General features: G+C 35.4%; 1 protein-coding gene across 2 annotated transcripts in view; it reads left to right on the plus strand.

Annotated features, from left to right (window-relative positions):
• The window catches only part of HNRNPLL (heterogeneous nuclear ribonucleoprotein L like), a 37,989-nt gene extending 13,819 nt beyond the window's left edge, over positions 1 to 24,170 (plus strand). Inside the window, exons 3-13 of one of the 2 annotated variants that reach the window (XM_032352934.1) lie at positions 1,795 to 2,032; positions 3,465 to 3,550; positions 5,021 to 5,117; positions 5,203 to 5,275; positions 9,466 to 9,537; positions 14,594 to 14,811; positions 17,316 to 17,437; positions 17,891 to 18,092; positions 20,159 to 20,216; positions 20,299 to 20,397; positions 23,433 to 24,170. In XM_032352934.1, the coding sequence (XP_032208825.1) occupies positions 1,795 to 2,032; positions 3,465 to 3,550; positions 5,021 to 5,117; positions 5,203 to 5,275; positions 9,466 to 9,537; positions 14,594 to 14,811; positions 17,316 to 17,437; positions 17,891 to 18,092; positions 20,159 to 20,216; positions 20,299 to 20,397; positions 23,433 to 23,488 (1,321 nt within the window). In that variant the 3' untranslated portion in view covers positions 23,489 to 24,170. The remainder of the gene's footprint in view (positions 1 to 1,794; positions 2,033 to 3,464; positions 3,551 to 5,020; positions 5,118 to 5,202; positions 5,276 to 9,465; positions 9,538 to 14,593; positions 14,812 to 17,315; positions 17,438 to 17,890; positions 18,093 to 20,158; positions 20,217 to 20,298; positions 20,398 to 23,432) is intronic. The other variant, XM_032352935.1, reaches the window with a different exon arrangement.
• The last annotated feature ends 367 nt before the right edge of the window (positions 24,171 to 24,537 follow it).

Genomic DNA, 24,537 nt, shown 5'->3' on the forward strand with positions numbered 1-24,537 from the left:
GCCACCCAGGCCGCACTTTTAAATTTTTAACTGTGTTTCTAGTTCACTTACTATAGTTACAGAGGCAGTTTTACTGTGACCAAGTCCGTAATAGGCCAATAATGATTTATTTTTGAACCTTTATAAGTTTCTATGTGCCAAAGGATCAAAGGGCATTATTAACTTATCTACTTGGTAATACCATTTAGCTATTCAACCAACATATATATTTGAGAGGAGAATGTTTGTTCTTCCTTAATTTCTTTAGCATAGTCCTAATTCCAGGGTTTTCTGTTTTTCATGCAAGACATCAGAATGTTAGCAAGAAATTTCTAAAAGGAATGCTTTTCTCTCCTGGTATTTATATTTTGCATTCATAATTGGTAAATCTTTAATTCAAGGTCTATTGTTATTTTCTTTAATTTTGAACAATGTGGGTGGGAGAGCTAACAAGCCTCATAGACGAACGAATACTGATTTTTGAATGCCTGTTACACATCAGATCTGTTTTCTTGATTCTAAAGATATGAAAATGAGGCAAAGCAAGCAGTTTGTATGCAGTAACATAATCTTGACAATAATCCTTCAAGTTTTATAAATGCAAAAGCTGAAATTCATAAGAAATTACATAATTTGCCAGGTTACAGAGTGGTCTGTTTCTTACTAATAAACCATTTGCCACTTTCTAAAGTGTAGCGGTAGGTCCGGATGCTTATTGAGAAGCATTGCTGTCACTGAGTACCTGGCGTGATGATTTTTCTGCAGACTTCTACTGTTATAAAGCCATGATGATTCTATTTTAAAACATTTCTAAGGGGCTTGTTCTTATGAACAGGGGAGATTATTGTTTCCCCTGGTGTGATCCACATGCTTTGATTTCTTTCTTCCCTTCCTCCCTTCATTGCTTTATTATTTCATATGTTTATTTAAAATATGTTCTTCCCCAAGAGTATACAGTGAAATGTGACTAACTTCACCCTCTTACTCATAGGCAACTATGATTACCATAATCCAGTGAATAATTTTTCATGGATTCTTTAATATTTAAAAATATTTTGGAGGAGATTATTTGTATGAAATTGGTTGGTTTGGAGTTGCTTCTCTGTATCTTTTGATTCTCTTGTTTTTAGTAAGATAAATGAAAGTGTATAGTCAGTTCTTAGTTATTAGTGTGGGCACTTATTTATTTGGAAAAATCGATAGAGGTAGTAGTTTCTGTTTTTAGAGTTCCCATATGCTGATCTTCTGTTCAGTTTTATTTCCATTGATTTCTATATCTAGATATTTTCTTTTAAGACTTTATTTGACAGATACAGATCACAAGTAGGCAGAGAGGCAGGTAGAGAGAGAGAGAGAGGAGGAAGCAGGGTCCCCACTGAGCAGAAGAGCCCAATGTGGGTCTTGATCTCAGGATTCTGGGATCATGACCTGAGCCAAAGGCAGAGGCTTTAACCCTCTGAGCCACCCAGACGCCCTCTATCTAGATATTTTCTAATATTGCTTGGGAGTGGCGACCTGAAGAGTAAAGGGGGCGGTGTCATTAGTAACTAACAGAGACTTGTGCTTGAGGAGGGCAAAAGATGGAAAACCTCTCAGTCACAGGAGGATAAGCTTGCAACTATGCATCATCTACCTGATGTACAACAGCTTATTTGGATGATTTAAGAATTGACTAACATTAGATTAATGTAGTGAAGAATAGTAATCTGTATAGTTTGACATATTTTTTTTAAAGTCTGCTTTCCTTGATTGAGATAAAATAATGTTAACTGAATTTATTATATTTGGGTATTCCTTCCCAATCTCCCTTTTCAGCTATGTTATGATGATGCCATTTAAACGGCAGGCTCTAGTGGAATTTGAAAACATAGATAGTGCCAAAGAATGTGTGACGTTTGCTGCGGATGAACCTGTGTACATTGCTGGTCAACAGGCTTTTTTCAACTATTCTACAAGCAAAAGGATCACTCGGCCAGGAAATACTGATGATCCATCAGGAGGCAACAAAGTTCTTCTCCTATCAATTCAGAATCCTCTTTATCCAATTACAGTGGTATGCATTTTGTATAATAAACTAAATTAAAAGTGATTTTGAAAATTGCCTCTAGAGTGACTAACCTGTAGCTTTCTTCACTGCCATCTAGATATTTGAAAATAGTGCTTTTTAAAGAATTATTAAAATGAATATATCATGCTTAACAAAGAAATGGTGAACACTGAAGTTAAAATGTCAGAAGTGCAGTTGTAACAAATAAGCACTTTTCAAAATTTATATTATTTAGCATCAGTGTTAACTATTTCTGATAAGGAATTAGACAGACTTGTTAGAAATAATCTAAGAAATTTCTCTCACTCTTGTACCAGCACATGTGTTAAGACCATCTATTAGGTAAGGACAGAATCTCAAAGATGTATATATTATTGTAAGTGCTTTTGAGATAACTTATTAAAAACTTGTCTGATTTACTTAAAATTTCCTGTTTCACCCTTTAAAACAGTGATATTAGCAGAATTTTTACAAAGGATTCATGTTCTGAACCAGTTAAGTTTTTTACTTCATAATCACATGCTGTTTCATAATAAGCCAGTGACAAGGACACTTTATTTTTGTGATGAATAGAATATAACAGTAAGGGAAGCTTCAGTTAGTATGACTTCTAGTAAGGACTTATGATATTGGGACATACAGCATAAGATACAGATATATACAAGATATATAGATATAAGAATACAGATATTAATAAGTCTATTATATCCCTAGACTTATTAATAAGCAGTATTAATTAGTATTAATTACAGTATTTTGTGTTCAGGGAGAAAGAATGTACCTAATCTAGTACAAGTAGTCTGATTTGTTTATGGTTGTATCCCTAGAACCTAATGGTGCCGCTGTGTAATTGTAGGTGCTCAAGAAATTCTTGGTAGTTGAAGAATTGTTCTTAAGTAGATGTTAAGTTCTCTCTTACTTAATTCAGGGATCTTGTTTGCTGACATCTAACATTGTATAAGTGATCCTGGAATCTTTTCTCTATATAGTCATTGTCCCTTGAAAAATAAATGCCAAGTTTATCTGTTACTACTTCTTAATAAATATTTATTTCTGTAATTCAGGGGATTTTAAAGTATTCCTGAGTCACTTTGGAAAACAAAACATAAATTAATTAAATATAATTTCGGTTTACTTACTGTGTGTTGTCAGACATTATTTTAGGTAACTGTTAAAGTAAGAATCAAGGATTTTGGAGGGAGATAAAGGTAACAGTCCTTTTGAAATGTTTCATTGTAACTTTTCCGATGTTTGTTATACTGTATGGGTGAGGAAATAACTTTAGAAGTATAACAGTTTTTAAAAGTTTAATGAGTAATGGATAAAAATGACATCTTGAGGGTGTGGTGTTTTTTTTTAAGTTAAAGAAAGCAGGTTATCATTTTCTTGTTTTTCCAAATGTAAAATGTGAAAAAATCTTGTTTTCTTTCCTTCATAGGATGTTTTATATACTGTATGCAACCCAGTTGGAAAAGTACAACGTATTGTTATATTCAAGAGAAATGGGATACAAGCAATGGTTGAATATCCTTTACATAGAAATTTTTTTTATTGGTGTAGAAGATTGCTGTGTAATATGGTCTTATTTTTTCCTGCTTAATCATATCTTGACAAGTGGTATTTCTTCTCTGTTCTTCACCAAAAACCTACTTGTTTTAGATTTAAAAAATGAAACTGCTGTACCCACAGATAAGAATAACTTGCTACCTAAAAGCATTCCCATACTTCATCTCTTAGTGTTCTTTGTCTTTTTAATAGGGGAAAAAAATAACATTTTTTGATAATGTGTTCATTTGTACCTTTTAATTTTATTTTTTAAAATTTTTTGTTGTGGGGTGCCTTAGTGGCTCAGTGGGTTAAGCTTCTGCCTTCGGCTCAGGTCATGGTCTCAGGTTCCTGGGATCAAGCCCCACATCGTGCTCTCTGCTCAGCGGGGAGCCTGCTTCCCCCTCTCTCTGCCTGCCTCTCTGCCTACTTGTGATCTCTCTTTCTCTATATCAGATAAATAAATAAACCCTTTAAAAAAGTAAATTTTTTGTGTTCAGTTAGCCAGTACATCATTAGTTTTTGTTGTACTGTCCAATGATTCATTAGTTGTGTATAACACCGAGTGCTCATTTGTACCTTTTAAAAATGTATCCCAAATGGACTTTTCTGACTCTCTGCTTAAAATAGGTAGTTTGGAAGTACCAAAACTTTAGAGAGTCAGTAATATAAAGCTCTTTTTACCTTTTTTTGTTGAATTTTTCAAATGGGTCATAGTTTATATAAGAACTTTTTGTTGTTGTTGTTGTTGTTGAGTAAAAAGAGCAAGTTGCAAATATATAGGCAATACATACAAAGTATGTATTGTATAATCCTATGTAAAAAAATAACTATCCCCCCCACCTATGTGTACATGTGTATGCATAGAGAAAGGTGAGGGTATACAGCAGACTCTTAATGGTGTTGGCCTCAAGCAAGGTGTTTTTGCTCCCTGCTTTTTTTTAACCATTTTGGTGGTTTGATTTTTTTTTCTTAAACAACTATAGGCCGAAGTAATTTTTTAAAACCAATAAAATGAAGATAGTTAAATGATTATAAAACTCTGCCTTCTCAGAATATATAAAAATCAAATATTTGCTGTATGTAGTTTTTTTTTTTTTTTTGGTAATGTTTTTCCTCCTTTAAGAGTAAAATATTTCCTGTTTCAAGATAACAGACTATCATCTTTTGCCAGGGAATTGGATCATGCTCCATTTCCCGTCTTCTTTTCAGTTTATAAAGTTCTGTTGATGATTTAGAAAGATTAATGTAGATAGTTTGGTTTACTATGTTTTCTTTGGTGCCCTGGATCTTAAAAATAAATTGTCCTAAAATTCATCTAGAAATTTTATTGGTAAAACATTTCTGGAAGTGAGAGTTATAGTTGATTATTTTTCGGTCCTTTTCTTAGGCAGTGAATAATGATTAAATATTGGACACTTTAAACCAAATTTCCTTAATAGAGCTTATGTTTGAATCAGTCCTTTGTGCCCAGAAAGCTAAAGCAGCACTCAATGGAGCAGATATTTATGCTGGATGTTGCACACTAAAAATCGAATATGCAAGGGTAAATATATTTTCAGCACTTTGCCAAAGAAATATTTATGCTTTGGATATGCAGTTTGAGCTTATTTTCTTTTTGATCTTAACAGCCAACTCGTCTAAATGTTATTAGGAATGACAATGACAGTTGGGACTACACTAAACCATATTTGGGAAGGCGAGGTAAGTATTTTATGCATTTTAGAATGTACTTACATCTGCTGACAGATTTTTACATGCAGTTAGATTCCTTTTTCCTGAGGGGAGCTAGTGCATTTAAATGAAAATCTTGTTGGTGAATGCTTTTGTTGCGAAAGGCCATGTAATGCTGGAAAATAACCTTGAAATTAGTGCCCCCTACTGGTATGTGCTGAGTTATTTATATTTAGTTCAACAAGGAGCCCATACATACAGGCACGCCCGCAGTTCAAGGACTTGCATTTCTCCAAGCAGCTCTCTCTCTTTGGAGGAGAGGAAACTGATTCAGAATATTCCTTACAAACTGCAAACTTGCACACTGCTTCTCTATGGAAAGGACTTTTCCCCCAAGCTGGACGAGGCATTAAGAAGGATAGAGGACTCCAACAGGCTGACTCTACACTTCATCATGCACAACATCGGCATCAGCAAAAAGCCCTCTGAAAAACTCAGACTTGCAATTCACCTTGACTGCATACTGCATGCACCATCACCCCAAGTTTTTAAAGGAGGACACTTAACAGTACTTCAGACTTGCATGGGATGAACACCATGATAGACTGTGCCCATTTATTCAAGTTGTATGTGTATACTGGTCTGATTTCCCTTAAGGTTCCAGTTGTAGAATTTAAGACTTTTCACTAACGGGTACTAGACTTTATTTACAATGTTGTAAATCTTAATGCCCATTAATGTAACTGTTTTCAGCTCAGATTCAAATTGTTAATTGGCAGGTAACCAGGGCCAGTTTATCTATAGGTCTTGAGAATTGCTAATGCTCAACCAATCCACACAGATATTAAAGATAAAAGGTTTAGAAAGGTGCACATTTGCTGCACTCCGATTTACTCCTTTGGGTTTTTTTTCCCTTAACTGTGGACATTGAGCACATTAACATACTGATGAAAAGTTGCATTATATGTAAAAGATGGTTTCTGTGTGGTTTGATTTTTTTTTTTTTTTGTAAAGTGGCTGTTTATAAGTTGTCACTTTTTGTAACAATTTAAGGTTATCATTCATGTTAACTTGTGTAACTAGAAATTTTGACATTTCAAATGTAGGTGAAAGTAACATGTCTGTTCAAGGTAGACTATATTTAAACTTGATAAATCTTAAAATAAGAGCATTTCACTTGAAATGCATTTCCACCTATAACTTACAAAATTTCATGAGCATAGGTTTGACTGGTAAAATTGTTCAACTAACTGTGTGGCAATTCTGGAATATACAAGTTAAAATGTGGATCTTGTAAAAACAAGGGGGCTGCAGTATTGGCTACACCTCAACTACAATATCAGTGTTTGAACCACATGTTGAAAAAACTCACCAAGATGAGCGTATCTATAAAAGTCCATAAAGTAGGAAAAACTTTTATGGCACCCAGAATATCTTGGGCAGTAGGGACTCCTTAGTGCATGTATACTTAGCAAAAGAAAACATCACAAAAGACAATATGATCCTTTGCATGTTGCAATATTTAGAACTTCGGATGATTGGCCCCTTTAATTCTCAATTCTTAGGAAACCATCTTGCCTTATGCATGGGGTTGCAGACAGGTTTGTATTGTGATGCAGCTTTGGCTGGACCCCACATTTTTCCCTACTTACAAATCTGCTTGGCATAGGCTTGGTACAGTTGAGCACAGTATTGGAAAACAAAACCTTAGTACTCAAACAACAGAACAAGTGGTTGATGAGAAATCTCTCACTTCTGTGAAATTACAGTCTGTTATTGAATATATATATTTTTTAACTCAAAACAGTTTTGGTTACATTTCTCTTAATGTCTTTTAAAACATTTGTAGATGTGCTTCTTACTGTAATAGTGTTTACATCTTTTTTTTTTTTTAAGACGGTCTAAAGTTTAAACAGAGCCAGCTTAGATTAGTTTTTCATACAAGGAATTATAATCAGAAAAGGTTAGAAACGTATGAGGTAGATATTTAAATAGTGAAATATAAAGAAGTAAAACAGAAGTTCAGTTAGTTTTCAAGGGGAAAATATTCTTGCTTTCTAAGTCTAGCAGTTTCTGTTCTTGTTTTTGTAGTGACTTTATCTTCCACTCAAGTTGATACTGAATTGTAAATTTTTCTACCAAAAGGAACTCTGTAATAAATACAACCTCATTTTTAAAAGTCCTTTTCAGCCCAAATTACACTTAGTATAAAAAGTTCTTAGTCTGGACTCCAGAGAATCATTCCAGAAATGTTAAACAAAACTTGTGTATATGTGCATTTTTGGGGGAGAAGGTATATAGCTTCCATCAGATTTCAGATGAATTCATGAAAAGTCATAAACCACTGTTTATATAGACTGATGTAATCAGCATTTGACTCTTTCGCACACTTTTTGTTTCATGTGACCTTATATTAGGTAGCGAATGCTTCAGATAATGAGAATGTTTGGCTGAAAGATACCTTGGGAGACCATCCACTCTAACTCCTTCATTTTATGAATGAAGTGTCAGTTTCTGTGATTATACAGCAAATTAGTGGTTAAATTGGAATCTTCTGATTCCTAGTCTAGTGCTCTTTCCTTTATATAGCACACTGTTAACTGTATCAGTAAAACTGAGCCATGAAGACATTATGGTGTTTTTGGTTTAAGATTCCTTAGTTAGATAAGGAATTGCATGTAGTGTTTGGTGGCATGCTTAAGTAGAGGAATATTAACAGAAGGGATTAGCAGACTGGATTAATTCAGGAGGAGTGGGACTTAAATGATGATGCTAGAATCCATGTAATGGAAAGAAGGAACTGTGAATGACTGGAGAAGAAATGACTTTGGGGAAATGGAGGGAGGATCTCAATAACTTGGAAGCATTTGAGAGGGTTTTTGGAGAGAGACTAAGTCTGTGAGTCCCAAACGGGATAGAAAATGGGTAGAGGACCAATTTATATACAATACAAAAATTATCTCATTATTTAGGACCAACTGAAAATGTAAAGGAAGGTAATGAAGGTAATAAGTACATTGTTATTGGTATTGGGTAAACAGAGGGCTAGATGGTTCCAATTGATAGGGATGGTGTAAAGAGAATTTATACAGTGACTAAAAGGTGAATTAGATGACCTCTTAGGTCCCTTTTAATGCTGTGCTAACTTGGAATAGGTACTTAAAATGGTACTTCTCTGGGCTGAAGTGAAAATTATTTCTCATCTCCCATAAATCTCATTTGTTTAGGTGACTAAGGATTTATAGAAAGCCTCTCTGTGAATTTTCAAAGATTAGAATGACCAGATTCATAAGATATACTTTTAAAAAAATCTCATTTGGTATTATAATTTGATCAGCAAACTTTATAAGTATTGTACAGTAATTTCTAAAATTTATCAACCAACATAGGAAGTGCTATTTTAGAAACTTACAAGTAATTTTTTTTTTTTGGATGTTTCAAATTAATTTTAGGAAAATTGGCATGCCTTTCCTGAAAACATAGCTAGCATAAAAATTATTTTTTAGGAGTATTGTAGTACTCTCATCCAATAATGTAGCCCCCTTGGTTAGCTTTATCTTGGCATATTTAAACTTTGGGGGGGTGCTCATAGTCCCGCCTGGTGTTAAGGTCTATAGACAATGACCAATCCGTGATATAAAATGGGCCAGTGATGTGCACATTTCCAGCTCTCAAGTCAGTAGGTGTTTGTAAATATGTGTATATACATACAAAATACTCTGTGTTTACTGATTGTGAAACCATGTAATACAGGTTGTTGTTGGCTTATGCTGAACTTCTTGAAAGAAGCCCACTTTGAAAATGTGTTGCTGTTGAAGCTAATAGTATGATTCAGGTACTGTCTTTCAAAAGTACTGCACTTAAAGCTTGTTTTAAAGACATGTATTGGTAAAAACTTCTGTACAGTGTCAAACTCTAGCATTGTGTATGTTCACTTCCTGAAAAGTATCCATTCTTTCCTTAAATTTGAAAGTGTGATTGTATTTGGCATTTGCCAAAAAGATATTTTCAAGCTAAGTGGAATTTGTTAGATAGAATTACTTCCTTAAACTCTTGGTGTTTGTATTTAAATTGGATATGAATGGATGTTTAAAGTTAACCAGGAATCCTATTTCTTTCATGAATTGTAATGGATGTTTTGAATGGGTGTTTCCCATGTGAGTACTCTGTTAAGTACTTGGGTCAAAATTGTTAAAACCATGTTTCTACTTTTGTGTCAGATAGAGGAAAGGGTCGCCAGAGACAAGCCATTTTGGGAGAACACCCTTCTTCGTTTAGACATGATGGCTATGGTAAGTTTGTCAAGGCAGAAGGAAGGTAGTATAGACAAACTATTAGAATTTTTGCATTTCTGATGAAGAATGGCACATTTCTTGTCTCTATTTTTCCTGCTCACCTGACTTGGTTTATAGGGGATCAGTCCCTTATAATGTACTCCCAAACAGTTGTCCAGAATCCTTTGTTTTCTTAGGATATTAATTTATCATCTAATCCTTGAGATAAATGAGAGCTGTTGGTTGGGGGTTGAAAGATTTTTTACCATTTTGGTTTGGTTTGGTTTTGATTAGTAATGGGCACTGGTCTGTTAGAGGACCAAAAGGAAATATTATTGCTCAGTAAGTATATTTTCTTCCATTCTAGCAATTAGGAACAAAGAGGAACTTTGAGTAATAAAGGCAGAAAGAATGGGGCATTTGTCAGAAAGAAACACATTACTGGTTAGAGCCTAATTCTTTAGTTCTACAGTTGGTATTTTGGCTTTGGCTAAATTTGTTTGTACTTAATTCCTCTTTTAAAACTTCTCAGTTTTAATGTTAGCTGTGTTGGTAAGGTTAAATAATATTCTTGCCCAGGAAAAAGTTAGGCATCAGACTATTGTTCTTGTAGGTAGGGGTAGATGTTGAGAATTGTTATTGATAAGACTTGTAACTGGTTATAAGTTCTGTGTTTTTAGATCTTTAGTTTTTAGTAGTTGTTTTTGACCCCACCTATTCTGTGGTTTAAGGCTGAAGTACAATGCTTTTAGAAGCTGTAGAAGATAGAAATTGCTATATTGTACTCTTGGGATTTATCTTCTAAAATCTCCCGGTGTTGCCTATTGTCCGTAATGTTTTCAGATTGCCTATGTGTTTGATGACTGTTCTTAGCCATGAATTTTAGCTTATTCCTTAGTGTCTTTTTTTGAACTCTGGGATTTATTACCTCTGTGTTTGTGTGTATGTGTGTGTGTGTGTGTGTGTGTGCATATGTGTGTGTGTGTTAAGGTTGCTATGGTAGTCTGTCTGGAAGAAGTGATTGAAACAATCTCTTTGTTGTCAAAATAGTAAGTGTGGTATATAATGAAAATCTTCCTCCAGTGGTTTCAATGAGTTCCTTGATCATTTTTCTTAGCTGTTTCTTTAACACCATAAATATTAAATCTGGTCATGTAGATAGTTTTGCATCTGTACTAAAGAAACACTTATTAGGAGCTGACTGTGCTTTCCATAGTGGGAGGTTACAAAGAATTGCTTATCACAAGTTTGTAGTGTAGTTGTGGAGTATATGTGTCGTGGCAGTCGGCGGAAGGCTAAAAATTGTTTAAATATTTTGCCAAGGGGTCTAGAAAAGTCTGTGAAAGAATAAATGAAGGACAAAGAACCCTACTGTGGTATTGTTGACACACACAGACTATTTTCCCATTCTGGGTTTTCAGGTTTGCCTTCATAAAATACATCTTACTGAAAATTGGTATAAATAAAAGTATATTATATGCATGTGTAGAAGAACCATATTTTTAAAAAGCCTATTGTGAAATCTTTGTCAGTTTCATACCCTAATTGTGTGTGTGTGTGTTTGTGTGTGTGTGTATAAATTTTAAAATGTAAGCTTACTAAAGAGAGGTGCAGAATTCTTTGCATTGGCAGTTAAATAGGGTCCTGCTGAGGAGGACTGGTTGTGGGGTTGTGTAGGGACAGCCATTCTGAGCTATATTCATTGAAATGTTAACTCTCCGAGGATAACTTGTTTTACTTTCCTAGGGGAGTAAGCAGAACAGAGTATAGGAAGAGTGAGAGATGAATACAGAGAGGTAGAGAAAGAGAAGTAAGGTGAGGAAATTGGTGGAAAAGCAAGATGGGAGTAGGTGCTAGTGATATATTAAGCCTGTTTAAAAACTGCAGATCATATCTGTATCCCTTCAGATCAGCAGTTCAGCAAAATAGGTGTTCTTGCATTTCGGTGTCATATCATAGGTGGCTTTTCCTTTATTTATTTTTTTAAACGATTTTATTTATTTATTTGACAGAGATCACAAGCAGGCGGAGAGGCAGGCAGAGAGCAGGGAAGCTGGCTCCCCGCTGAGCAGAGAGCCCCATGCGGGTCTCTATCCCAGGACCCCGAGATCATGACCCGAGCCGAAGGCAGAGGCCTAACCCACTGAGCCACCCAGGCGCCCCTGGCTTTTCCTTTATGATGGAATGTGAGAGTGAGGGAATAGAAAAGGTTTAATAACTTAATTAGATTAAATTTACTCATTGGTTGATTATAGTAGTATAAATCTGTGCTCTCAGAATTCTTTAAATCTTTTACTTTGGGAAGCACTATCCTATGAGGTGAACTGGTAGATGTCCTCATACTTGAAAAGTATTATTTTTACCACTTTTATACAGATTTGTTTTCTGTGGGTCTAAGAAAATTTTGTATATTAATTGCTAGCATCTTTGGATATGGCTCCTGGACCAGAGATTTTAAAGTATAAGGATGAGAAATGCCTTTCAGATGATAATGCATTTATGTAGCATTTTCCACATAATCGAATTTTTTAAATACCTGAAGTATTAGCTTTTTAAGCATCAAAACATTTTGTATGAATTTTTTATGTATGGAAACATTTAGAAAGATTTCTACTTTCTCTTCTTAAACAATATAGGCAACAATTTAAATAGTATAGATAACATAATTTTTTTTTTTTTTTTTTTTAAGATTTTTATTTATTTGTTATATATATAGAGAGAGATACAGAGCGCAAGCACAGGCAGACAGAGTGGCAGGCTAGAGGCAGAGGGAGAAGCAGGCTCCCTGCGGAGCAAGGAGCCCGATGTGGGACTCGATCCCAGGACGCTGGGATCATGACCTGAGCCGAAGGCAGCCGCTTAACCAACTGAGCCACCCAGGTGTCCCTAGATAACATAATTTAATCCCGAGGGCTGAGGTCATAATTACAAACATCAGTTACATTCTCTAGCACTGAATTCATTTGTTACCTGTGGTAGTGGATTTCAACATTTTTGGACATTGATCAACTTAAGCAGAATGGAAGTTTCCATTGCCCATCCACGACACATCTTTCTACTTTCTATGAAAAAGAAAATTTAGTGATAATAGTGAAGTGTATTTTTTTTCTTAAGATTTTATTTATTTGGCAGAGAAAGATCACAACTACTGAGCAGAGAGCCCGACGAGGGTTTCAATCCCAGGACCCTGGGATCATGACCTGAGCTGAAGGCAGAGGCTTTAACCCACTGAGCCACCAGGCGCCCCAGTAGTGAAGTGTCTTTAAAACGGTGGTAGCAAAGGGATGGTGTAGCATGGATATGTACTTCCTGCAGTAGGGATAAGAGTGATTGATATTTGACCCCAACGTATGTATAAAGTTTAAATTAGAGTTCAAAACATGGGTTGCTACTAACAACTCACCATGAGCTAGAGCTATTGTTTTGATAAACTACTAATCATCAGCAAGAAGGGCAGTTGAAGGTTTAAGGCAACACTGATGATGCGTTAATGAAGTGTTTCTTCCTCCATGAAATCGTAGGAACTCACACCATGTGTATGCTCACTGGTAGTATTGCTGTGTTGTTATGAATGACAGCTGTATTAAGAATACTAAATACTGCACTGGAGTCCACATAAGCTCTAATAGCATGCTATGAATACCAAAATGTAGTTCTTGGTAACTTAGTGGATAACAGGTGTCCTTTAGTTTTACATAAAAATGAGGGTCAGTAGCATTACATATTCTTCTTGAGAAATGAAGAAAAGACTTGGGTCTTTGGATTGGTTTCTTGAACACCAGGAGGACCTTTCCATGTTACAAGAGTATGCTTCTGTAATCACTAACTCAGGAGTATCTAACGTGTGGGTTTATATTTCTGAGCTATGCATCCATTTTAGTTGCTGCTTTTAAGTCGAAGTATAGTTGACATAAACTGTGACATTAGTTGAGTGTACAACAGAGAGATTGATGATTTTGTTCTGTGTGCGGTGCTCACCATGATAATATGGTACCATACAGCGTTACTACAGTATTACTGACCATCTTCCCTCTGCAGTACTTTTCATCCCGGAGGCTCATTTTTTTGTACTGAGAGTTGATACTTGATCCTCTTTTCCTGTTTCACCCCCTCTTTTCTCTCCTCCGGCAAACACCAGTTTATGAGTTGGTGTCTCAGTTGCTTCTCATTTTTTAGGACTTTCTCTTCTTGATGTTGTGAATGTGCCCTATGCCTGCTTTTAGTATCAGTTTCTCCAGACTCCCCCATTCGTGTCTGTTCCATTGACTTTTTAGCTTTATTTTTCTTGTTACTTCCAATCTGTTACAGATGGGAAAACTGGATAAATCAAAGTTGTTTAGAACTACTCTAAAATTAGAAAGTTAGTTCTTAATAAGGATTCTCAGTATGAGACATAGATTTGTGTGTGTTTTGTGACAACAGTTTCAGCTGTTCAGGCATTATTCTGGGTTCTTGATGTTGTTTCAGATAATGCAGGGTGCTGAATAAATGATACCTTTGAGTTGATAAGATATTAATGAAATTAGGGGTTTTGTTTCCTAAATTAGAATTAGGGTAATAAAATACTGGAAAGCATGTTAAAGTAAAACATATTCAAGGAGATAGCTTTTCAGTGAAACTAAAGAGGTGTTCTTTTTTAAAATGTCTGTATAGAGATAGTTTCTGAGATTTCACTGTATATTTTATTGTATTATCCTCCAAAAGATGTTGGCAGAAGGCTTTTTGTTTTTGTTTTTTTTAATTTGAGATATAATTTATACACAGTGGCCCAAAGTTTTATACTGATTCTCCCCATCCCTGCTATCTGTGGCTTGATCTTACATACTTTTTTGTTAAACAGTATTTTTAAAAATATAAACTTTAAGCCTGATGTATATGCAGAGGTGTGCAGGTCAGTGTATCTTGAGTCTGGTACACAGAAACAGATTTTATTAATCCCCACAGGTTATATTTGGATATTAATACATTTGAGTTTTCCTTGGACATATATCAAACTAGCTAATACTAAGAGTTTACTTTTAGTGGTGAAATGTATCTGCTAAGTTGTGTTTTGTTTTATTTATCATTTTTATAGGATCCCATGGTCCATTGTTGCCTTTACCAAGTCGTTACAGAATGGGCTCTCGAGATACGCCTGAGCTTGTTGCATATCCGTTACCACAGGCTTCTTCCTCTTACATGCATGGAGGAAACCCCTCTGGGTCAGTTGTAATGGTTAGTGGATTACATCAGCTAAAAATGAATTGTTCAAGAGTGTTCAACCTATTCTGCTTATACGGAAATATTGAAAAGGTAAGTTTCATTTTATATTAATTTCTTTTACTAGGTATCCTAGTCGGAAAGTTTGAAAAGACAGCAAATACATATGTCTTCTCGTATTAGGAACATAAAAGTTCTTTCAGTAGTAACCCACATAAGCTAAAACTTTATTATGTAGGAACTTCAGAAATTGTTTTTTGTTGGTAAGTGATCAGTGTAGGTTATTGGTACTAAAATACTTTAAAAAATAGCTAATGTAAATGGAAGTCCAAAACAATAGTTTAGTCAGTTACTAGCCTGTATTTTTTTTTTTTTTTATCATTGCCAAGTGTTTCTAACACTTAACATTTGAACTATAGAATTTGAAAGAGCAAATGGAGCTTGGCCACAAGTCCTGAATTTTAGGAGAGTTCTAGATTTTAATACTTGCCTCCCAAATGCTAGAGTTCTAGTATCTTCTGAGGTAGAGTGTGCTTTTAGCTATATCAGTATTTGAAACTGACCCCCTTTGAAAGACTGTATCCAAAACTATATCTGGAGGCTTATACTCAAAAAGCAGCAAAACATTTAAATTTTACATATTTTAAAGATCTTTAAAGCTACGACCTTATTTTTATTAGACAACCATTTCCCAAGATCTATAATGTTTTGTTCATTGATATCTCGTAAATATTTAAAATAGTTCCTATCATAAAGTAGATAAACTATTTTCTAGAATCATGGAAAATTTAACTGGGGAAGTGATTGGTTTATCTTAAGTTACCACTTCTTTGATACACTTGCCAGTGAGTTTCAGTACTGAGATAATGTTATTTTTCTCTATTGTTTAAAGTGATTTTAGTGTTCTTTTCACAATAATAAAAAGGTACAAGCATGTGAGTCATAAATGTGTGGGAGCAGGAGCATGGCTTGAAAAGTTGGTCTATGAGTTCTTGGTTCATTAATTCCAAAATAAAGGCTCCTTGAACTGAGAAAGCAACTCAGAAACTCTCTGAAACAAGAATTTCCTCAACAAAACCATTTGACCACATTTAGAAAAGAAAAAGAAAATCCCACATTTGGTGTAGGGATAACATATGGGGTATTTCTTCTTACATAACTTGCCAGGAATACATGAACAGATTTAGCAACATTGGGAGAAGTAGTTTAGATTTTTTCACACAGATTATCTTAGACACCTAGGTGTTAGTTAAGGTTTAGAGACTGCATGTTTGTTAACTAAATGGGCTTTAATATGTATTCTAATCTTACCACGTAATGTTACTTTTCTGTTCATGCTTTTCACATTTGTAGACAATCAGAATCAGTTTAATCAACATCTTTAGGATATCTTTGTCTTTTCTGTTATGAACTAGTTGTCTCTAGATTTAGAAACCTAAATCACTTTGTTTAATAAACTTGAACAATTACAGTCTCACATGTCAAAATTTTTTTTGTATTTTAAACAGTTATGATACATGAAACTTAAGCTATGGTAATCCTTTAAAAGACCCGTATAGGGGCGCCTGGGTGGCTCAGTGGGTTAAAGCCTCTGCCTTTGGCTTGGGTCATGATCCCAGAGTCCTGGGATCGATCCCCATTTTGGGCTCTGATTTCAAGTAAAACTGAAAAGTCGTGCTACCACCAAGTTTTGTTCAAGTGCAGGTATGGTATAAAAACATTGGGAGAGCCCATTAAAATTGGTAGTTGCAAGGGTGGATATAAATGCTATGTGGCATGTGTTATGTAAATACATTTGTAGTTTTCTTTTAAGGCTAACAAATAAGTATGTTCAAGGTGTTCTGAATGTTAGTGGTACAGAATAGCTATTTAAGGCGTTTCTAAAAAGTAGGTACTAGCTGAATTATCATACTTTACCCATTTAACCCTTATTATGATCGTGTTATCTACTAAAATTAGAATGGTATAAGAGGATAAGTATGGCCTCGGCCCAAGATGTCATGAAATATTGTGAAGTATGCCTGTTTTTGAAACTGCCCCTACCTTGTATAAGCCTTCCTGCTGGCAGTGCTGTCTCAAGGCCATCATGCATTATTTCTTATAGCATCCTGTTTTTTGTTTTAACAGCATTCTGAGTAGTTGGGAATTATTACTTACTTTAAAATTTTTGACCTACCTACCAGGATATAAGTTTCAAGAAGACCATGTCTATTATGTTCACCATTAATCCCTAGTACCCAGCACAATGTTTATCAAAACATTTTAGGCACCTAATAAATACTTGTTGAATGAATAAATATTGATGAGCCCTACCAGATACTATCATTATCTCTGTTTTATAGGGAAGCCTGTGGCTCAGAGAAGAAAGTTGCCCCAAATCACACAATAAATAGCAGAGCCAGGGTAAACCTGTGCTCTTCTTCATTGTGCTACACAATGGAATTATAGTCTTCCTTTTTAACTTTGTTGAATTACAAGGGTCTAATAGCACAGTGGAGTAAAGAAAGATTCCAGGTGATCTTCTGTATACTCTAAGAAATTCTGTTACTGTAGAAGGGAAATAAATAGTCACCTTTTTGGGATTTTTGTATTTACAGGTAAAATTTATGAAGACCATTCCTGGTACAGCACTGGTAGAAATGGGTGATGAGTATGCTGTAGAAAGAGCTGTCACACATCTTAACAATGTCAAATTATTTGGGAAAAGACTTAATGTTTGGTAATTATCTTAAGTGGTAAATTTAAAAAGATTAAAAATCATTTTTGTTAGATATTAATTTCAGTTTCAGAATATTTTAATGTAATTGAAAGCACATTTGAAACTAGCACCTATAATGTTACCATTTTAGACAAAATATGTTAGGGTCATATAATTCAGGTTTTGCCCACCTATACCTAGTTTTTAATGTTATGATAAAACAGCATGTTAAAAATGGGCAAGTTTTATGTAAAGTTTCCCAATTTGAGAATATACCTAAACTATGAGTGATGGATCATAACTTAAACATTCAAGTAAATGTTTAAAATATTAAATAAATCATATTTAAATATCTACTTTTGTCTTATTTGTCAGAATTGATGCAGGCTTAGATACTAATATTTTGACACTGCCTACTTGTTGCTTTTTGTCTAACAAGGTATGTTCTGTACCTTTTTCCTTCCCAATCCTTAGTGTGTCTAAACAACATTCAGTTGTTCCCAGTCAAATATTTGAGCTGGAGGATGGTACAAGTAGCTACAAAGATTTTGCAATGAGCAAAAATAATCGCTTTACAAGTGCTGGTCAAGCATCTAAGAATATAATCCAACCACCGTCATGTGTGTTGCATTATTATAATGTCCCATTGTGTGTCACAGAGGAGACTTTCACAAAGGTAAAGAAATCCTATTTCTTATTTTAAAATTTATAATATTTTAGCCTCATTTTAAAGTCTTGCTTTATTCATCATCTGCATTTGATGTTATCAGTATTCTTTTATTTATTTCGGTCTTTATAATTAACTCTTTGACCATTGGACTTTTCTGGTCCCCAATCTGCATTAGTCTTTTTAGTCTTTTCTTGGTTTGTGACTCTTTTTTTGTTCTGTTTTGTTTGTTTTAATTTTATTTATTTGACACAGAGAGAGGGAATACAAGCAGGTGGAGTGGGAGAGGGAAAAGCAGGCTTCCCACCAAGCAGGGAGCCTGATGGCAGGACTTGATCCCAGGACCCCAGGATCAAGGCAGATGCTTAATGACTAAGCCACTCAGGCGCCCTGTGGCTTGGTCTTTTTGAGAGCTGGAATTAGAATGAGATACCTGACTTCTCCATTCAGAAAGCTCTTTTATGGGGCGCCTGGGGGCGCAGTGGGTTAAAGTCTTCTGCCTTCCGCTCGGGTCATGGTCCCAGGGTCCTGGGATAGAGCCCCAAATCGGGCTCTCTGCTCTGCGGGGAGCCTGCTTCCCGCCCGCCTCTCTCTGCCTGCTTGTGATCTCTGTCTGTCAAATAAATAAAAATAAAATCTTTAAAAAAAAAAAAAACTCTTTTATTATGCCCTTAAATCTTGCCCATAACAGGGGGTATCTGGGTGGCTCAGTTGGTTAAGTGTCGGCCTTCAGCTCAGGTCATGATCCCAGGGTCATTTTTTCAAGTCCTGCATCAGGCTCCCTGCTCAGAGAACCTGCTTCTCCCTCTTCCTTTGCCCCTCCTCTCCCCCCACTCATGTTCATGCTCTCTGTCTTATGAAAACAAATAAAATCTTTAAGAAACAAAATCTTGCCCATAGCAAAATTTTATGTATCCCTTCTTTTTTGCCAAACTGTAGGAAATGCTTCAGAAAAGAACTGATTTTTCTGGAACTCCACTCCCTACCTTAGATACTAGATAAATTCTGAGAATACATATTTTAGTTATAAATCTATAAATCTGGGGTTTTATTGTATAGCACGAAGTTATTTACTTAATTTATTGAACATCTCTTTTTAAAGTTGATTTTCTCATAGAACTTAACAATCTAAAACATGTTTGATTTCATTCATTCATGCCAGACTTAAATGATCACTCTCACCCCCTCTCCACTCCAGCAACCCTCAGTTTGGTTCCTGAGATTAAAAGTCTCCTATGGTTTGTCTCCCTCTGGTTTTGTCTTATTTCATTTTTCCCTATCTTCCCCTAAGGCCCTGTGCCTTGTTTCTCAAATTCCATATATCAGTGAGGTTATATGATAATTGTGTTTCTCTGATTGACTTATTTTGCTTTGCATAATACCTTCTAGCTCCATCCATCTCATAGCAAATGGCAAGATTCCAGTTATTTGATGGCTGAGTAATATTCCATTGTATATATGTACCACATCTTCTTTATCCATTCATCTGTTGATGGACAGATAGGCTCTTTGCATAGTTTGGCTATTGTGGACATTGCTGCTATAAACATTCGGGTACCCATGCCCCTTCGGATCACTACATTTGTATCCTTGGGGTAAATACCCAGTAGGGCAGTTGCTGGGTCATAGGGTGGCTCTATTTTCAACTTTTTGAGGAACCTCCATACTGTTTTCCAGAGTGGCTGCACCAGCTTGCATTCCCATCAACAGTGTAGGAGGGGTTCCCCTTTCTCCACATCCTCACCAACATTTGTCGTTTCCTGACTGGTTAATTTTAGCCATTTTGACCAGTGTGAGGTGTGGTTTTTTTGATTTGTATTTCCTTGATGCTGAGTGATGTTGAGCACTTTTCATGTGTCTCTTGGCCATTTGGACAAAGAGAGAATGTTAAGCAGGCTTCCTGCTGGGGTCCAGTGCTCACAACCCTGAGATCATGACCTGAGCTAAAATAACGAGTCAAACACTTAACCATCTGAGCTACCCAGGTGCCCCCATAAAGTTTGCTTTCTAAAAGAAAAAAGGCAGGAATATTATTTTGGCCATATTTTTAATGGAGTTTCACATTTCTTTGACAGTTATGTAATGACCATGAAGTTCTTACATTCATCAAATATAAAGTGTTTGATGCAAAACGTAAGTGCACATTCCTCTTTTTAAGGTTTCTGGTTAAGCTGATGACAAGCAAATAACTGGACTTGTGTTTGTTTTGTTTTAGCTTCTGCCAAAACGCTTTCTGGGTTGTTAGAATGGGAGTGCAAAACTGATGCCGTAGAAGCCCTTACAGCACTTAATCACTACCAGATAAGAGTTCCAAGTAAGTAAAATTGTGCCATAATTTTTCAGTAGGCGTTACTTTAGAAACATCGATAGTAGTTTTAAAATAACATTTACAGGGTTGGGGGGTTTTTTTGTTTGTTTGGTTGTTGTTTTTTAAATATAGAGAAGTATGAAGAAAAAAGGCATATAAATCCCACAACCCACACAATCCTTACATTAGTTAACCTTTTACTACGTAACAGATTACCAAATTTAGCAGCTTTGAACAGCAAACTGAGGGTCAGTATTCTGTGTGCATTTGAGCTGGGTGTTTCTGACTTAGGGTCTCTTGAGGTTACAGCCAGGCTGTTGTCTGGGTATATAGTCATTTCAAGTCATGATTGGGGATTGAGAAATCATTTCCAAATTTATGTGGTTTGCAAGTCCAGTGAAGCTACATGGGCCATTTCGTCATGGTAGCTGGTTTCCTTCAGAGTGAGTGATCCAAGAAGGATGAGAGCAAAAGACTAAAACAGAAGTCACAGTGTCTTTTATGAACTAACATCGGAGGTGACATACTGGCACTTAAGCTGTATTCTTATGGTCACGCAGACCAACTCTGGTACAGTGAGGGAGGGGGCTCTCCAGAGCCGTGAATACCAGGAGGATAGGGATCATTGGGGCCATCTTGGTTGTTGGCTCCCACAGTCCTGTTCATCTTTCTAGAAGAAAGTCATACATACATTTATATGGTTAAAAAACTTAAAACAGCACATGAAGGTACAAAATGAAAGTTAAAGCTTTCTACAACTTCTAAACTATTTGTCTTCCTTTCATTCCTCCTCCTCAGTGCATGTATATCTACATTTTCAAAAGTTACACAGAATGGTTGCTCTATACATACTCTTCAGTGCCTTGCTGTTTTCACTTAATACGTCTTTGAGCTATTTCTATATCAGCACATGCGAAGCTACTACTTTTTTTTTAAAAAGCACCCCAGAGTAGCTGTTCATAGTAGAGATACACCACAGTTTATTTGATTTACGCATTTCCCCACTGATGAATACAGTTTTTCCAATTGATTTTTTCTACCTCTGTACCATCCTTATCATTGCGCATTTTGTGTTTGTAGGGCAGTTTCCTAGTACTGCAGAACATAAAGGTTTATATTCTGATAGATGTTGCTCGATTGCCCTTTAAAAAGGTTGCACCAGTTTACATTTCGAACTGTGGTGTGTGAAAATGCCCGTTTCCCAATACTCTTTTTACCAACACTGAGTCTTGTCAGATTTTCAGTCTTTAACAAGTATGTTAGAAGAAAAATGGTATTCCATTGTTTTAATTTGTATTAAATGAACTTGTCACTGTTTATTCTCTCCAGAATGGTAATGGCCTCTTTTTCTACCACACAAAGTACACTCAAGTATTTAACTTTTGAAGCTTTGTGCTGTGTACTTTTTTTTTTTTTAAAGCTTTTATTTATTTATTTGACAGACAGAGATCACAAGTAGGCAGAGAGGCAGGCAGAGAGAGGAGGAAGCAGGCTTGCCGTGGAGCAGAGATCCTGATGTAAGGCTCAATCCCAGGACCCTGGGACCACGACCTGAGCAGAAGGCGTACTTTAACCCACTGAGCCACCCAGGTGCCCCCTGTGTACTTTATTTTGATCCTGGATCTAAATGGTCGTAGGTGATAGATAAATTGGGGTTTATCATACCATTCTATATATTTTTTTATGTTTGAAAATGTTAATTAAAGGATAAAAACCAGGAATACCTCCTTTCATTTAACTTTTTGTCACAAAAGTAAATTTTAAGTAGTAAATCAAGCTTAATATGTGTTAGAAGGTTTTTAAAGGCTTTAAAATTATATGCATATTTGAGACATACTCAAGATGTATTTTAGACTCCTTTCAGACAGGAACAATTATTTATCTTTTTATCCTCTCCAGTGTCATGCAAGTACTTGTTAATTTATGTGCTTTTTCCTTTATAGGGATTAAGAATTTTTTTGAATTTTTTTAATACATTAGGATACCGGGATTGTTTCTTTGCACAGTTAATTGAGGAGGAGTTATCTGCCTGGTCTGAAAAGTTAGAAATGTATAAAATGGAAAAATTTTTGTGGAGTGAGTTTGTTTGTTTGTTTTTTGGAGAAGTTTTAGAATTTAATACTAGATCTCCTGGAACTTTTTCACCTTATTAATATCTTCCTGTACATTCCATTCTTACGCCATTTTCCAGGCTGTGTTTGAATGGGCTTTTTTTTTTTTTTTTTTAATTTAAATTGAATTAGCTGGGATGCCTGGGTGGCTCAGTGGGTTAAAGCCTTTGCCTTCAGCTCAGGTCATGATCCCAGGATCCTGGGATCAAGCTCCACATCGGGCTCTCTGCTCAGCAGGGAGCCTGCTTCCTCCTCTCTCTCTGCCTGCCTCTCTGCTTGTGATCTGTCTGTCAAATAAATAAATAAAATCTTTAAAAATAAATAAATAAATTTAATTAGCTGACATATAGAACATCATTAGTTTCAGATATAGAGTTCAGTAATTCATCAGTTGCATATAACACCCAGTGCTCATCACATCATGTGCCCTCCTTAATGCCCATCACCCTGTAACCCCATGCCCTGACCTCCCCACCTCTCCTCCAGCATCCCTCAGTTTGTTTCCGAGAATTAAGGGTCTCTCATTTTTTGTCTCCCTCTCTGATTACTTCCCTTTCAGTTTGAACTGGTTTTTATAGAGGAATTGCCATTCTGATACATTCTGCTGAGTGAGCTTTGCTGATGGACATAAGCCTAATCCGTACTGTTCACCTGTAATGATTAATTCACTAGGAAATACTGAGTGTGTGTATGTGTTAAGGTTTAGAGCAGTAGGCATGTAGCAGTGGACAAAGTCCCTGCCTTCATGTAACTTGCCTGCTGGTAGAGATGTACAAATGTAATCTTACCCTTACCTTACCTAGAAAGTTTCCTTTTTTACGTTTCTGCTTCAGATTTTATAAAAAGGTGAAATAATTTACTCTGCTAATTCAGGATAATCTTGAAAGGTTGATGAAGTGAACAGTTAACTTTGTTTTTTAATTTTTGCAGATGGTTCCAATCCCTACACATTGAAGCTTTGCTTTTCTACATCATCCCATTTATAAGAAGAGAAGAGCATGTTAGAATTTATGTTCACCTTTATTACAATTTTAAAGCTACACTTCATTAAAAAGAATTCTAAGATGGTTGATCTAATGTTGCCTTGCTTACTTTGACTTAAGATCCTGTTCCGTAATAAACAAATATTTTGCCTTGAGTAAATTTGTTGTAAAGTTAAATATTGAATTGTTTTCATTTTAAAATAGAATGTCATAATGTAGACTATCTACAGGTTCCTTGTAGATTACACAAATATATGATTTCTAATCTTATTATTTTTCTTCCACAGTGAAAATATATTTGCATTCTTAATGCTGATTATCTGCAAGTATTTTTCCATTGTGTATGAGATTAATGCAGGTGAAAGTATTGCATTTTAATATTATAGAATTCCTATAATATGTTTAGATGTTTAAGTATGTTGCAGTTATTCATATTAAACATAACTTGTATTTATTAAGTATTTTAATCAAGTTTGAGAATAACATTGCACATAATGAATTTTAAGTACTAAAGATTTAGCTGATTTTATATTTCTGAAAGGCTAACAGACATGGATACACTTGTACAGTATGCACTCAAACTTATTTAAATTGATGTAATTTTTTTTTAAGTCATTGTCCATTTGTATTGACATGCCTCTGTTTCTAGTTACAGTTTGGAGATTTTATAAAGTTACAACAATGAGTTAATGTGTTCATCTTCATTTGTTGCATGTGACTTGATCTCGAAAACACATCTGGAATTTGGCATTAAGATTTTAATAGAAGTTATGCTTAACAGTTCCTAACCTGAGATCCATGAATGGGCTGTAGGGAGTCCGTGAACCCCTTAAAATTGTATGTAGAATTTTGGGTACTTGCATTTTTATTTTATACTCTTGAATCCATGAGTAATATATGTATTTTTCTACATGGTGCAAGGTGTAAGGATCTAATTTTATTTTTATTCTGAACAGATAGCTATTTGTTTCAACACCATTTATTAAACATTCTTTCTCCCACTGGATCTGTTTTTTTCCCTTTTTTTGGAAAGTAATATTTAATAAGGAAGC

This window comes from Mustela erminea, chromosome 7, assembly GCF_009829155.1.
Source record: "Mustela erminea isolate mMusErm1 chromosome 7, mMusErm1.Pri, whole genome shotgun sequence".
Taxonomy (NCBI): Eukaryota; Metazoa; Chordata; class Mammalia; order Carnivora; family Mustelidae; genus Mustela; species Mustela erminea.